Genomic DNA, 15824 nt, shown 5'->3' with positions numbered 1-15824 from the left:
TTCACCGTGGAACTTCAGAGCTGCTCTGTCAGTAGGAATGTAGCAATGGATGATTCATAGGTGGTGTTTTCATAAGCCTCTGGGGCAAAAACAGAGAGATGGTCCCACTGATATTTGGAAGGCCAAACTTATTCTAAATGAGTCTCCCTGGAGTCATCACAGGACTGCAGCTTGAGGGAAAGGGAGAGGTCTCCATGAGGGTAAGAGCCTACTCTTGCTCCAGCCCTGGGGGAGAGGGCCTGTAATCTAGGCCAGAGGGCACAGGTCAAGGGTGAATGGGAAGATGCAGCTGTGAACAGAACTTTCTTATGCAAAGTAATGACAATACTTAACCAAAAAACTGATACGCATAAATTTTACAGCAAATAATTATAAATTATGTTATATATAATACACGTTATATATTATTATACGAATTATAAAAGCCTTTGTTAAAGACCTCACTAATTCAAAATAAGAAATTCAATGTGAATTGGAGGCATTTAAAAATGACAGGATTTGGGGGACATCCCTGGTGGTCCAGTGGTAAATAATCCACCTTACAATGCAGGGGACAGGTTCCATCCCTGGTCAGGGAACTAAGATCCCACATGCCGTGGGACAACTAAGCCCACGCGCCACAACTTCTGAGCTTGCGCACCTCAACTAGAGAGCCTGCGTGCTGCAAACTACAGAGCCCACGCGCTCTGGAACCCACGCACCACAATTACAAAGCCCACGCACCCTGGAGCCCAAGCACCACAACTAGAGAAGAGAAAACCCGCATGCCACAACTAGAGAGAAGGTCACATGCCGCAACGAAAGATCCCGCATGCCTCAACGAAGATCCCATGTGCCACAACTAAGACCTGACGCGGCCAAATAAATAATAAATAAATCTTTTTTTAAATAAATAAATTTTTTTAAATGACAGGATTTGGGACTTCCCTGGTGGTCAAGTGGTTGGGATTCCACGCTCCCAATGTGGGGTGGGCGGCGAGGGGGCGGGACCCGGGTTCTATCCCTGGTCAGGGAACTGGATCCTGCACGCCGCAACTAAAAGCCTGCATGCCTAACACCTATCCTTCTCAAACTCTTCCAAAATATAGCAGAGGGAGGAACACTCCCAAACTCATTCTACGAGGCCACCATCACCCTAATACCAAAACCAAAGATGTCACAAAGAAAGAAAACTATAGGCCAATATCACTGATGAACATAGATGCAAAAATCCTCAACAGAATACTAGCAAACAGAATCCAACAGCACATTAAAAGGATCATACAGCATGATCAGGTGGGGTTTATCCCAGATATGCAAGGATTCTTCAATATACGCAAAACAATCAACACCATATTAACAAATCGAAGGAGAAAAACCATATGCTCATCTCAATAGATGCAGAAAAAGCTTTTGACAAAATTCAACACCCATGTATGATAAAAACCCTCCAGAAAGGAGGCATAGAGGGAACTTTCCTCAACATAATAAAGGCCATATATGACAAACCCACAGCCAACATCGTTCTCAATGGTGAAAAACTGAAACCATTTCCACTAAGATCAGGAACAAGACAAGGTTGACCACTCTCACCACTATTATTCAACATAGTTTTGGAAGTTTTAGCCACAGCAATCAGAGAAGAAAAAGAAATAAAAGTAATCCAAGTCGGAAAAGAAGAAGTAAAGCTGTCACTGTTTGCAGATGACATGATACTATACATAGAGGATTCTAAAGATGCCACCAGAAAACTACTAGAGCTAATCAATGAATTTGGTAAAGTAGCAGGATACAAAATTAATGCACAGAAATCTCTTGCATTCCTATACACCAACGATGAAAAATCTGAAAGTGAAATTAAGAAAACACTCCCATTTACCATTGCAACAAAAAGAATAATATATCTAGGAATAAACCTACCTAAGAAGACAAAAGACCTGTATGCAGAAAATTATAAGACACTGATGAAAGAAATTAAAGATGATACAAATAGATGGAGAGATATACCATGTTCTTGGATTGGAAGAATCAACATTGTGAAAATGACTATACTACCCAAAGCAATCTACAGATTCAATGCAATCCCTATCAAACTATCACTGGCATTTTTCACAGAACTAGAACAAAAAAGCTCACAATTTGTATGGAAACACAAAAGACCCCAAATAGCCAAAGCAACCTTGAGAAAGAAAAACGGAGCTGGAGGAATCAGGCTCCCTGACTTCAGACTATACTACAAAGTTACAGTCATCAAGACAGTATGGTACTGGCACAAAAACAGAAATATAGATCAATGGAACAGGATAGAAAGCCCGGAGATAAACCCACGCACATATGGTCACCTTATCTTTGATAAAGGAGGCAAGAATATACAGTGGAGAAAAGACAGCCTCTTCAATAAGTGGTGCTGGGAAAACTGGACAGGTACATGTGGAAGAATGAAATTAGAACACTCCCTAACACCATACACAAAAATAAACTCAAAATGGATTAAAGACCTAAATGTAAGGCCAGACACTATTAAACTCTTAGAGGAAAACATAGGTAGAACACTCCATGACATAAATCACAGCAAGATCCTTTTTGACCCACTTCCTAGAGAAATGGAAATAAAAACAAAAATAAACAAATGGGACCTAATGAAACTTAAAAGCTTTTGCACAGCAAAGGAAACCATAAATAAGATGAAAAGACAACCCTCAGAATGGGAGAAAATATTTGCAAATGAAGCAACTGACAAAGGATTAATCTCCAAAATTTACAAGCAGCTCATGCAGCTCAATAACAAAAAAACAAACAACCCAATCCAAAAATGGGCAGAAGACCTAAATAGACATTTCTCCAAAGAAGATATACAGATTGCCAACAAACACATGAAAGAATGCTCAACATCACTAATCATTAGAGAAATGCAAATCAAAACTACAATGAGATATCATCTCACACCGGTCAGAATGGCCATCATCAAAAAATCTAGAAACAATAAATGCTGGAGAGGGTGTGGAGAAAAGGGAACCCTCTTGCACTGTTGGTGGGAATGTAAATTGATACAGCCACTATGGAGAACAGTATGGAGGTTCCTTAAAAAACTAAAAATAGAACTACCATACGACCCAGCAATCCCACTACTGGGCATCTACCCTGAGAAAACCATAATTCAAAAAGAGTCATGTACCACAATGTTCATTGCAGTTCTATTTACAATAGCCAGGACATGGAAACAACCTAAGTGTCCATCAACAGATGAATGGATAAAGAAGATGTGGCACATATATACAATGGAATATTACTCAGCCATAAAAAGAAACGAAATGGAGTTATTTGTAGTGAGGTGGATGGACCTAGAGTCTGTCATACAGAGTGAAGTAAGTCAGAAAGAGACAAACAAATACCATATGCTAACACATATATATGGAATCTAAAAAAAAAGAAAAAAATGCTCATGAAGAACCTAGGGGCAAGACAGGAATAAAGACGCAGACCTAGTAGAGAATGGACTTGAGGATATGGGGAGGGGGAAGGGTAAGCTGTGACAAAGTGAGAGAGTGGCATGGACATATATACACTACCAAACGTAAAACAGATAGCTAGTGGGAAGCAGCCGCATAGCACAGGGAGATCAGCTCGGTGCTTTGTGACCACCTAGAGGGGTGGGATAGGGAGGGTGGGAGGGAGGGAGACACAAGAGGGAAGAGATATAGGGATATATGTATATGTATAACTGATTCACTTTGTTATAAAGCAGAAACTAACACACCATTGTAAAGCAATTATACTCCAAAAAAGATGTTAAAAAAAAAAAAAAAAGAGCCTGCATGCCTCAACTAAAAGATCCCGCATGCTGCAACTAAGGATCCCGCGTGCCACAGCTAAGACCTGGCACAGCCAAATAAATAAATAAAACTTTTTTTAATATAAAATAAAAGAAATAAAAATGAAAGGATTTTTCAAGAGAAGCTGTGGGTGAAGGGTGAAGGGTGAAGTCAACTTTTTCATCTTCTGAAAGTGGAATTGACCTTGGGTGGACTTTCTAACTCTAATCCTTCGAATCTAAAGGGGCAATGTCAACTCTGTTAATAGACCACACTGCTCGTGGTAGAATTGCCTCTGATGGGTGAATTGTACATAGAATGGGAGTTCTTGGTATGAACTTGAAATACCTGATAAGAATCCACAGCCTTGGGGATCCTTGAGTAGCGTGACTGTTAGAACTGGGCATGTCCCCTGCAGGGACCCTAGGAGCTATACTGATGGAGGTTTTACGAGAGCTCTTGTCCCCTAAGCCAGGATGGTTCCCACACCTGCTTAATGTGGACCTCACCACCTTGCACCTGAACGGCCACTTGGAGGTGAGGGCGAGGAAGAGCAGCCCCCGGGGACCCACAGAAGAGACGCCTGCTGCTGCCGTGCACCAGCCAGACGCCAAGTGTGATCAGTATTAATCTCGTGTGTCTAAATGCTTAATTAGACCTAAAAGAACCCCGTGTATGAGCCCAGTAGAAGCCTTCCTATTTTAATGAATATGCTGTGATATAAAACCAATCACCCCACTCTTGCCCTTATAAAAATATTAGAGTTTGTTGTAATAATTAGCACAATGATCTGTAGGTGTGTGTCGGTGAGTCTGAGTGTTTGCCCATAATTAGTTTTCTAAAATAAATGAGAAGAGCCCCCTTGAATTCTTATTTACGTAAGGAATCTGTGGGGGAAAGCCTATTCTCATACAAGCTACAAATGGCATAGACATCTCAGATACAGAAATGTGAATTCACTGGAACGAAGAGTCAGAGTGAGGACTGAGTATGGGTTTCATCCAGCTCGTTCTCTTTGCTCCCAGGTCAGCTGAGGTTTGCACACTCTGCCCCAGAAAGCAGAGATATGAACCCAGGAATGTTCTAGATGAGCTTGGAGGAGACAGAAGAATTTCTAAAAGAGATAAGGTATGAAGGCCATAAAGGGAATATTTATATTTATGCAGAACTAATAACGGCAAGTCACATTGGGAAAGCCATACAGTGTGTTCCAATAAGGAAGGAAGGGAAGTAGACATATTATAGATACACGTACAAACACAACATATGTACACAAGGACTTTTATCAGCGTATTAAGAGCAGCTCTAGATGTTCTCTATGGCAAGGGGAAGGGGACTTTGACCCTGGATGGCTTACATTTTATACTGCTTTTATTTTCAAAACAAAGCTTATCTGGGAGTCACTTCTGTAATTAAAATTATAATTGGAAATTATGTTTTAAAAGAATTTGCAAAAAAAGGGGGATTTACAATAGAATTCCTTTTTAATACTGAGCTATTCTTGTGCATTTAAAATGTGATTCAGTTCACAGAAATCCAGTGTACCCTTTCAGATGCTCTGACAAAAGAGAGCAAGTCATTTGTGTGACGGGTGGACAAATGAGGGAATCAAAAGACAGACAACTCATCACACACTTAAGAATTGTTAGGTTTTTCCTTTTTCCAACACAGTAACCATGGAATCCTGGACTGAAGGCCAAGATGACCAAAGTCCCTGAGATTGCTCCCTCAATTTTTCAAATGGCTGACCGTAAGGAATCAGCGCCAGCTTACCTATGTAAGTGTGTCCACAAAGCCAGAGGGAGAAGAGAGACGGGTAAGAACATTGGGGAGACTTAGTAACCCCCAATGTTTATGCCTAAGTCTATCTATAGGATTATATCCACAGATCTATGTCAGTGTTTCCCAGCCTTTTTTCAATGACCCCTTAAAGAAGCTTTTTAGATATTTTTTTCCAATTGTCACCCCCAACTCCCAATGAAATTTTAATACCACAGATATACTGGGTATCTATTTATATATATGACTCTACGGAGATCCGCAAACTATTATATCAAGGTTTTTTTTCCCACCTCTCTCCTCTAAAAACCAATTTGTGCCCCGTTAGGGGTGATTTCACCCTTGTGAGAATGCATGTTATGTGCATGTGTATAAAACAAAAGGTCCAGCATATACTTTCTATTTTCTTCATCATGTGTCCTGTGTTGTCTCAATTTCCACAACAGTCAGGTATTACTTTTACCAGGGGAAAAAATAGGACTTTTTTCCCTCTGCGTGTGTATGCATACACGTGTATATGTGTGTGTGTGTTTTGGTAGTGCCACAGGAGTAAAATCACACTCATAAATTCGAATGCAAAACAAAAGAAAAGAAAAAAAGGAAAAGAAGAAAGTAAAAAGGACTTTGAGAATGCATACAAAGCAGGAGAAACGGTTTTGGCCAATACCAACCACAACAGTTCTGACCCAGCTCAACGTACCTGGATTGCAAGGCTACCAGTGATGAGAGACATACTATAGCTAATATAGTCTTGTTTTCCTGCCCTGCTTTTTCTACAAATGCCCATGAGGTACTACTGGGGACAGGACTGAAACCCGAGCAGACCACCTGCTGAACACCACTGTGGGTACACCTGAGAGTGCCAAGAATAAATGGTCTCAAACACAGCCTTCCTCCCGCCCAACACCCATCAGGGTACTGGTGCTGGAAAGCTCACAGGAACCAATGGTTTTGAAAGACTCAGTTCTGTTCAGAAGGACCTGTGACTTCGGAAACCCCACTTCATCCCATTGAGAGGAAATAAAAGTAGGCTTAAAACTGCCAAGTTGGCAACAAAGAACCATCCCCAGCAGGGCTACCAGGGAGAAGGAGAGAAGAAACCAGACATTAAACAGACAACTGAAACCCGAATGAGCCGAGTAATTCTAGAAGTGCCTCTGGCGACATTCCACAGCATAAAAGGCTGACTTCTCAAATCTCCTCACCCTCTCCCCAGTGGGGTTTATTCCCAAATCAAAGCTGTCCCAAGTGGGAAGAACCCCCAGAATTTAAAAAAAAACTATATACAGTTTGACCCTTGAACAACGTGGGTTTGAACTGTGTGGGTCCACTTATACATGAATTTTTTTTTCAATAAGTCATACATGATCTGTGGTTGGAACTGCAGATATGGAAGGCCAACAATGGGACTTGAGATATGTGGATTTTGGTGTCCTTGGTGGGTCCTGGAACCAATCCCCTGTGGATACCGAGGGATGACTGTATATCCGACACAAGTTTCACAAAACAATACTAACACTTAGCCTCACTACATGCAATGCATTCCAATATAATCTAGTCTAGGATAGTCTATTTCATATTTTTTAATGCTGGTCACAGCCCACTAAAATAAGCTCCTTGAGAAAAGGGAACCCTTGTACACTGTTGGTGGGAATGTAAATTCATGCAGCCACTGTGGAAACAATATGGACGTTTCTCAAAAAACTAAAAATAAAACTACCATATCACCCAGCAATTCTACTCCTGGGTATATATCCCAAAAAACCAAAAACATGAATTCAAAAAGATACACGCACCCCAATGTTCACAGCAGTATTATCTACAACTGCCAAGATATGGAAGCAACCTAAGTGTCCATCAACAGATGACTGGATGAAGAAGATGTGGTACATATATACAATGGAATACTACTCAACCATAAAAAAGAACATAATTTTGCCATTTGCAGCAACACGGATGGACTTGGAGGGCATTATGCTAAGTGAAATAAGTCAGAGAAAAAACAAATACTGTATGATATCACTTACATGTGGAATGGAATGTAAAAAATACAACAAACTAGTGGATATAACAAAAAAGAAGCAGACTCACAGATACAGAAAACAAACTAGTGGGGGCTTCCCTGGTGGCGCAGTGGTTGAGAATCTGCCTGCTAATGCAGGGGACACGGGTTCGCGCCCTGGTCTGGGAAGATCCCACATGCCGCGGAGCAACTAGACCCGTGAGCCACAACTACTGAGCCTGCGCATCTGGAGCCTGTGCTCTGCAACAAGAGAGGCCACGATAGTGAGAGGCCCACGCACCACGATGAAGAGTGGCCCCCGCTTGCCACAACTAGAGAAAGCCCTAGCACAGAAACGAAGACCCAACATAGCAATCAAGCAATCAATCAATCAATAAATTAAAACTTAAAAAAAAAAAAAAACCTCTACCAGGTGATTTAAAAAAAAAAAAAGAAAAAAGAAAACAAACTAGTGGTCACCAGTGGGGAGAGGGAAGGGGGAGGGGCAACATAGGGGTGCGGCAGTAAGAGGTACAAACTATTAGGTATAAAATAAACTACAAGGATATATTGTACAATATATGGGGCATATAGCTAATATTTTCTAATAACTATAAATGGAGTATAACCGTTAAGAATTGTGAATCATTATATTGTACACCTGTAACTTATATAATATTATACAACAACTATATTTCAATTTAAAAAATAGACCAAAAAAATAAGCTCCTTGACACTGGTCTTGGCAATGATTTTTTGGGTATGACACCAAAAGCAAAGGAAAAATAAATAAGTGGGACTATATCAAACTAAAAAGCTTCTGCATAGCAAAAGAAACAGTCAAAAAATGAAAAGGCAGTCTACAGAATAGCAGAAAATACTTGCAAACCGTATGTCTGATAAGGGGTTAATAACCAAAATACATAAGGAACTCCTACAACTAACTCAATAGAAAAAAAAAAAGAAAAAAAAGGATCCAATTAAAACATGGGCAAAAGACCTGAATAAACATTTTTCCAAAGAAGGTTTACAAATTTACAAAAGGCAACATGTATATGAAAAGGTGTTCAGTATCACTAATTATCAGGGAAATACAAATCAAAACCACAATGAGATATCACCTCACACCTGTTGGAATGGCTACCATGTAAAAGACAAGAGATAACAAGCGTAGGTGAGGATGTGGAGAAAAGGGAACCCTTGGGCACTGTTGATAAGAATATAAATTGGGGGCTTCCCTGGTGGCGCAGTGGTTGAGAATCTGCCTGCCAATGCAGGGGACACGGGTTCGAGCCCTGGTCTGGGAAGATCCCACATGCCGCGGAGCAACTAGGCCCGTGAGCCACAATTACTGAGCCTGCACGTCTGGAGCCTGTGCTCCGCAACAAGAGAGGCCGCGATAGTGAGAGGCCCGCGCATCGCGATGAAGAGTGGCCCCCACTTGCCGCAACTAGAGAAAGCCCTCGCACAGAAACGAAGACCCAACACAGCCATAAATAAATAAAAATAAAAATTAAAAAAAAAAAGAATATAAATTGGTGCAGCCACTATGGAAAACAGTATGGCGTTTCCTCAGAAATTTAAAAATGGAACTACCATATGATCCAGCAATCCCACTACTGGGTATATATCCAAAGAGGATGAAATTATCATCTCAAAGAGATATCTGCACCCCCATGTTCATTGCAGCATTGTTCACAATAGCCAAGATAGGGGAGCAACCTAAATGCACATTGATGGATGAATGGATAAAGAAAATATGGCATACACCCACACACACACACACACACACACACACACACACACACACAATGGAATATTATTCAACCACAGAAAAGAAAACATCCTGCCATTTGCAACAACATGGATGGAACTTGAGAGCGTTATGCTAAGGGAAATAAGTCAGACAGAGAAAGACGAATACTGCGTGGTCTCACTTATATGTGGAATCTAAAAACATTGAATTCATATAAACAGAGAGTAGAATGGTGGTTGCCAGGGACTAGGGGGTGGGAGAAATGGGGAGATGCTGTTCAAAGGGTACAAACTTCCAGTTACAAGGATAGGTTCTGGGGAATCTAACGTACAATATGTTGACTGTTAACAATATTATATTGTTAGCATTTGAAAGTTGCTAAGAGAGCAAATCTTAACTTCTCACCGCAAAAAAAAGGTAATTATGCGAGGTGATGGATGTGCTAACTAACCTTATTGTGGTAATCATTTCATAATACGTGTGTGTACTAAGTCATCACATTGCACACCTTGAACTTACACGGTGTTATTTGTCAATTACATCTCAATAATGCTGGGGCAAAAAACAAACAGGCAAAGGGCAGCCTGCCTCACTTCGCCCCCAGCTTGTAGATTAAAAGATCATGTGTCTGTCAAGCCAGGTTCTGCCTTCTGGTCAAATTCCACCTCACTCTGTGATCAACACAGCGATGAGTGAGGGAGATGCACAGTCTGGGGAAACCATGGCCAGCAGACCCCAAATGTCCCTCCCACCTTCCACAGCGGCAACCTGCATTCCTAGCCTTCCTGCAACCCTCCCCACGTCCTCATCCTGAGGTCTCAGCAGCCAGTCTCTCTGGCCCTCACAAAACCATAAAAATAAGGACTTCCCTGGTGGCGCAGTGGTTAAGAATCCGCCTGCTAATGCAGGGGACATGGGTTCGAGCTCTGGTCCAGGAAGATCCCACATGTCGCGGAGCAACTAAGCCCATGTGCCACAACTACTGAGCCCGCGCTCTAGAGCCCATGAGCCAGAGCTACTGAGCCCACGCGCCACAACTGAAGCCTGCGTGCCTAGAGCCTGTGCTCCGCAACTAGAGAAGCCACCACAATGAGAAGCCCGCGCACCACAACGAAGAGTAGGCCCCGCTCGCCGCAACTAGAGAAAGCCTGCGCGCAGCAACAAAGACCCAACGCAGCCAAAATAAGTAAGTAAAATATAAATAAATTTACATTAAAAAACCCATAAAAATCAAACCCAACTCCAATCAGAAAAGCATCAACCCTCTGTTAAGTCTCTGATGTCCCAAATATGTCTGGTAAAGTGGTATGTTTCCAATATAGATTTCACACAGAAGCTTGAGTAACCTTCGTAAAATCAGATCTGATCGTGTCTTCCACTTAAATCACTTTAAGGCCTTAGAAGGGAGAATCACTGCCTACACCAGGGCTTCTGCCAGGGCATACTACAGCCAGTGGGCCAAATGCAGCCAGGCGCCTGTTTTTATAAGTAAAGTTTTATTGGAACATCATCACGGCCGCTTATTCAGCTATTGTCTGTGGCTGCTTTTGCTACGATGGCAGAGATGCCACAGACCACCTGACCCGCGAAGCCTAAAACATTTACTATCTGGCCCTTTACAGAAAAAGTGTGCCCATGCCTGGCTTTCCTGTCTCTTTTTTTATCATTGTTGTAAAATATATATAAAATTACCATTTTAAACATTTTTAAGGGTACAATTCAGTGGCATTAAGTACATTCACATTGTGTGCCACCATGGCCACCATCCATCTCCAGAACTTTTCCACTTCCCAAACTGAAACTCTACCCAGTAAACACTAACTCCTCATTCCCCTCCTCCAGCCCCTGGCAACCTCTATTCTACTTTCTCTCTCTGTGAATTTGCCTATTCTAGGCACTGCACATCAGTTCAATCATACCATAGTTGTCCTTTTGTGTCTGGCTTTTAGTTCACTTAGCATAACATTTTCAAGGTTCATCCATGTTGTAGTAGGTGTCAGAATTTCATTCCTTTTTATGGCTGAATAATATTTCATTGTACGGATGGACCACACTGTGTTCACCCCTTCATCTGCTGATGGATACTCGGGTTGTTTCACCTTTTGGCTGTTGTGAACAGTGCTGCCACGTGCCTAACCCAGGAGTCTCTTCTTGCATCACCTGCCTGCTCCCTAAGCCACAGAGGCCTTCCGTCAGTTCCTCCAATGGGTCATGCTCCCTCCTGGAACACCTCCCACCCCTTCCACCATCTTAATCCCTAATTAGCCTTCAGTCCAAACAGTTCTTCTAGAAGCCACGCCGATCAAACCCTCCCCAATCCCCCAACTCACCTCCCTGCCAGTGCAAACTCAATCAGCTCCACAAGCTCTGACAGCATCCTGCACTTTCTTCTGATAGCCTGTAACACTGTTCGTAAATACTGGACATAAGATTATAACACCTATGTGTGGTTACTGGATTAGTGTAGTCTTCACAAGGCCGAGGGCTATGTCTTTTTCCTTTCCATTGTACCCCCGCCAACTAGCCCAGAGTCTGGAACACACCACATTTCATCAGTTCTAAGATGCACACAGGATGTACCTCACGATCAACGTCTTAGATTCACCCGCATACGGTAGTGAGAGCTCACGAAACACCGGCTAAATCGTTGGAATGGAAATGCAGTGAACCGTTCCCCAGTGCTTCCCCCAACTCAGAGCTCCCAGAACCGGGGTCCACGCCTCTCACACACGACAGTTCCCAAATTTAGACTCTTCCCCGTGTCTCCTCATAGGATTATCCATAACCATTTTATCTTCTATGCCTCAGATGCAATTTTGTTAAAGGTAAATATTTAAAATGTGCTACTCACTTCTGTGACCCTGTTTAGCATTTCTTCCATTTTTAATACACTGAGACCTCAAAAACCTGCAAGGGACCCAGGTCACAGTCAGCCTCTGAGGGGCCCTGGAGGGAGCTGCCCCATTTCTCTCATTAGCCGGCATATAGCCACAGACACCGTATCGCCCTCTGCTAGCAGCAAGTCCCACCCACCCCACCCCCAAGCCAGAGCCAGGCACAGCCCATGTCAACTTTCAGGATTTTTATCCCCTGGGTGCCTGTGGCCCCACCTGCAGCTTCTGTGGGACGACCTTTGCCCTGACAGTCCACTTATCCGCTCCCCGAGCCCCCTCCCACCCCCAGCAGACCTGGGCATGTATCTCAGGTATAAACACAGAGCAAGTCCCAGGCACAGGGTCAGTCAGAGCAGCACCATCCAGCGCCGCAGCCACTTGACACAGGTGGCCATTCCACACCTGGAAGGTGGCCGATACGAACTGAGATGAGCTGCTGGTGTGAAATACCCTCCAGATTTCAAAGACTCAGTGTGGAGAAAAGAATGCAAAGTATTTCCGTAATAATACTTTACACTCATTCTATGCTGAAATGATCATGTTTTACTATATTGGGTTAAATGACATACCATAAAAGTTAATATCACTTGTTTCTTTTTACTCTTTTAAGGCAGCTACTAGAAAACGTAAGGTCGCGTATGCAGCTGGCGTCTTATTTCTAGGGGCGGCACTAGGATAGACTCTGCAGGGACTGGCAATTTTTCCTGTAAAGGGCCAGACGGTAAAGGCTTCAGCTTTTCGGGCCACACTCAGCTCGGCCGTCGTAGCAGGAACGCACCCACAGACAGAACGGAACGGAATGAAGCTGGATGCGTTGCAATAAATTCAGATTTGGCTCCTGGGCTATAGTTTTCCGACCCCTACTTTACAGCATTAATAGTATTAAAAGGGGTCATTTCTGGGAAATTCCAGACCAGCCATTAGGGAAAATCCACCTTTCATCCAACTGGAGGAGGGAAATACAACTAGATTTGCAGCTTCCCTGACTGGGAGGCTCAGCTGCCCCCGGAAACCCACCAGATGCACTCACTTGGGCGTGTGGGCCTCGTCTACGCGGTGACCCAGCTGGAACTCGTGGGACTTGCTCCGATGCAGGGCCGTGAACCCCGGTATCAGGTGGATCAGCTTCCGGGAGGAGGGCGGCGGGGTCCCCGGGGGCTTCAGCTTGTTCTTCCGCCTCACGGGTGGCGTGCCGGGCGGGGTCACGGTGGTGACGATGTTGGGGGTGCGCGGCGGGGTGCGGACCGTGTGCCGCTGCCGGGGCGACGGAGGCAGGGACCGGTGGCCCGACTCCAGTGGCAGGGGTGGGCACAGGCCCGGGTAGGCGTCCACCGTGAGCCTGTCCACGTGGGTGTACACGGGGGCCCCCGGGCTGGGGCTGGCGTGACAGTAGTGCTGGACGCACTTGGACGGGACCCTGGGGCTCTGGGAGAGGTGGGTGCGGATCCACGGGGTCGGCTCCGGGGGGCACACGGGGTTGTTCTCCTTCCCCGTCTCCGTGGTGGGCCACTGGATGGTCCAGTCTTGTTTGGAAAGGTTGCCTCCTGAGTTGGGACAAAGGAGCAGAGACGACAGATGAGCCATGAGAAAGCAGGTGAATTACACTGTAGGCACATTACCGTAGACGCGCATTACACCGTATACACCGTGCACCGTGCGTGTGCTGATTACAGCGTGCTCTGTACGCCCATTTACATAAACTATGCACGGTATGCTATGTGCACATTTACATACATTATGCACGGTAGGCTGTATGCATATTTACATAAATTATGCACAATATGCTGTACGCATATTTACATAAATTCAACCACACCCACTTGGCCCCTCCAAAAAGCATGAAACCCTTCAGTTGACCGTCTCACCATAATCCCCATTCAACAGCCTTGCCCTCCACTGTCCAGGGTTGGGGAGCCCACAGCTCAAATGTCCAAGGAAAGAGCGTGGCAGGTGTGGGGAGAGGGGAGGAGGATGGTAAGGACAAAAGCATAGAGGTAGAAAGGAGATTTTCTTGTCTTACAACAGTTTATTAGAAAAAAATGGAGCACTAAAAACAAATCCTACTGTCTGAATGCAACTTGAGGTTTTCAGCCCTGATATAAGCTAAGTCAGAAAATAAAACTAAATCCTATAGTGCACTAACATTTTTCACTCATTTGCTGTATTAAGAGTGCAAATACATATTTGGTCTACACATACAAACTCTCAGGCTACAACGTGCAGTCCTACATCCTCTACACTAAGAGATGTAAAAGCGTAAGGGTCAAATACTGAGACCAAACGTTCAGGCTCCAAAACCATCTAAGTCAGGGCAGGCACTTTCCTGGGTCCCTTTTCCGGTGTCTTCTCGAAGGCAATATATGGTGACAATGGGGAAACTGGCTCAGGAGGCTGAAGGGACAGGTGAGGGCAGACCTCCAGGCCCACGTGGATTTTACACCAAGTTCAACAGGAAGCCATTGAGGGTTTTGATCTAAAGTCCATTTCTCTAGTTAGCATCTCTCACCATACAAAGATATCACAGTATTATTGACTATATTCCCCACGCTGTAACTAGACTTATCGTGGTGATCGTTTTGCAATATATAGAAACTTCAAATCACTATGCTGTATACCAGGAAGTAACAGAGTGTTGTAGGTCAATTATACTTCAAAAGACAAACAAACTTAAAGAAAAAGAGATCAGATTTGTCATTACCAGAGACAGGGGGTGCGGAGGAGGGGAACTGGATGAAGGCAGGCAAAAGGTACAAACTTCCAATTATAAGGTAAATAAGTACTAGGGATGTGCTGTACCCCATGATTAATATAATTAATACTGCCATTTGTTACACAGGGAAGTGGTTAGGAGAGTAAATCCTAAGAGTTCTCATCACAAGGAAAAAAATAGTTCTTTTTCTTCTTCTTTTCTTTTGTATCTATATGAGATGATGGAGGTTCACTAAACCTGTTGTGGTCATCACTTCATCACGTATGTAAGTCAAATCGTTATGCAGACACCTTAAACATACACAGTGCTGTATGTCAATTATTTCTCAAAAAAACGGGAAGATAGAGAGAGAGAGAGAGAGGTAATAGATGATAGATAGACAGATAGATAATAGATGATAGATAGATAGATAAAACTTAACTAATCCAAAAAAATCTAATGAAGTTCATTTCTCAAAGACACTGAGGCTGCTGCTTGGACAAGGAGAACCCAGTTAAAGGGTATCACAGGGCTCCCGGTGAGAGAGGATGCTGGCTTCCACGTGGGTGGTGGCAGCACAGATGGAGAGAAGTCAGCAGGTGTCAAGAGAGGACCATGGGGCTTCCCTGGTGGTGCAGTGGTTAAGAATCCACCTGCCAATGCAGGGGACACGGGTTCGAGCCCTGGTCCGGGAAGATCCCACATGCCACGGAGCAATGAAGCCCGTGTGCCACACCTACTGAGCCTGCGTGCTAGAGCCCGCGAGCCACAACTACTGAGCCTCCGCTCTAGAGCCCATGCTCTGCAGAAAGAGAAGCCACCGCAATAAGAAGTCCGCGCACCACAACGAAGAGTAACCCCCGCTCGCCGCAACTAGAGAAAGCCCGCACGCAGCAACGAAGACCCAACGCAG

The 15824-nt window shown here is 43.9% G+C and overlaps 1 protein-coding gene across 1 annotated transcript in view; it reads right to left on the bottom strand.

Annotated features, from left to right (window-relative positions):
* Window positions 1-15824, bottom strand: part of KSR2 (kinase suppressor of ras 2) — a 410930-nt gene that overhangs the window by 249642 nt on the left and 145464 nt on the right. Inside the window, exon 4 of the mRNA XM_036823399.1 lies at window positions 13253-13766. Within this exon, the coding sequence (XP_036679294.1) occupies window positions 13253-13766 (514 nt within the window). The remainder of the gene's footprint in view (window positions 1-13252; window positions 13767-15824) is intronic.

Source organism: Balaenoptera musculus, chromosome 14, assembly GCF_009873245.2.
Source record: "Balaenoptera musculus isolate JJ_BM4_2016_0621 chromosome 14, mBalMus1.pri.v3, whole genome shotgun sequence".
Classification (NCBI taxonomy): Eukaryota; Metazoa; Chordata; class Mammalia; order Artiodactyla; family Balaenopteridae; genus Balaenoptera; species Balaenoptera musculus.
This window is presented reverse-complemented; position numbering and strand designations above follow the sequence as displayed.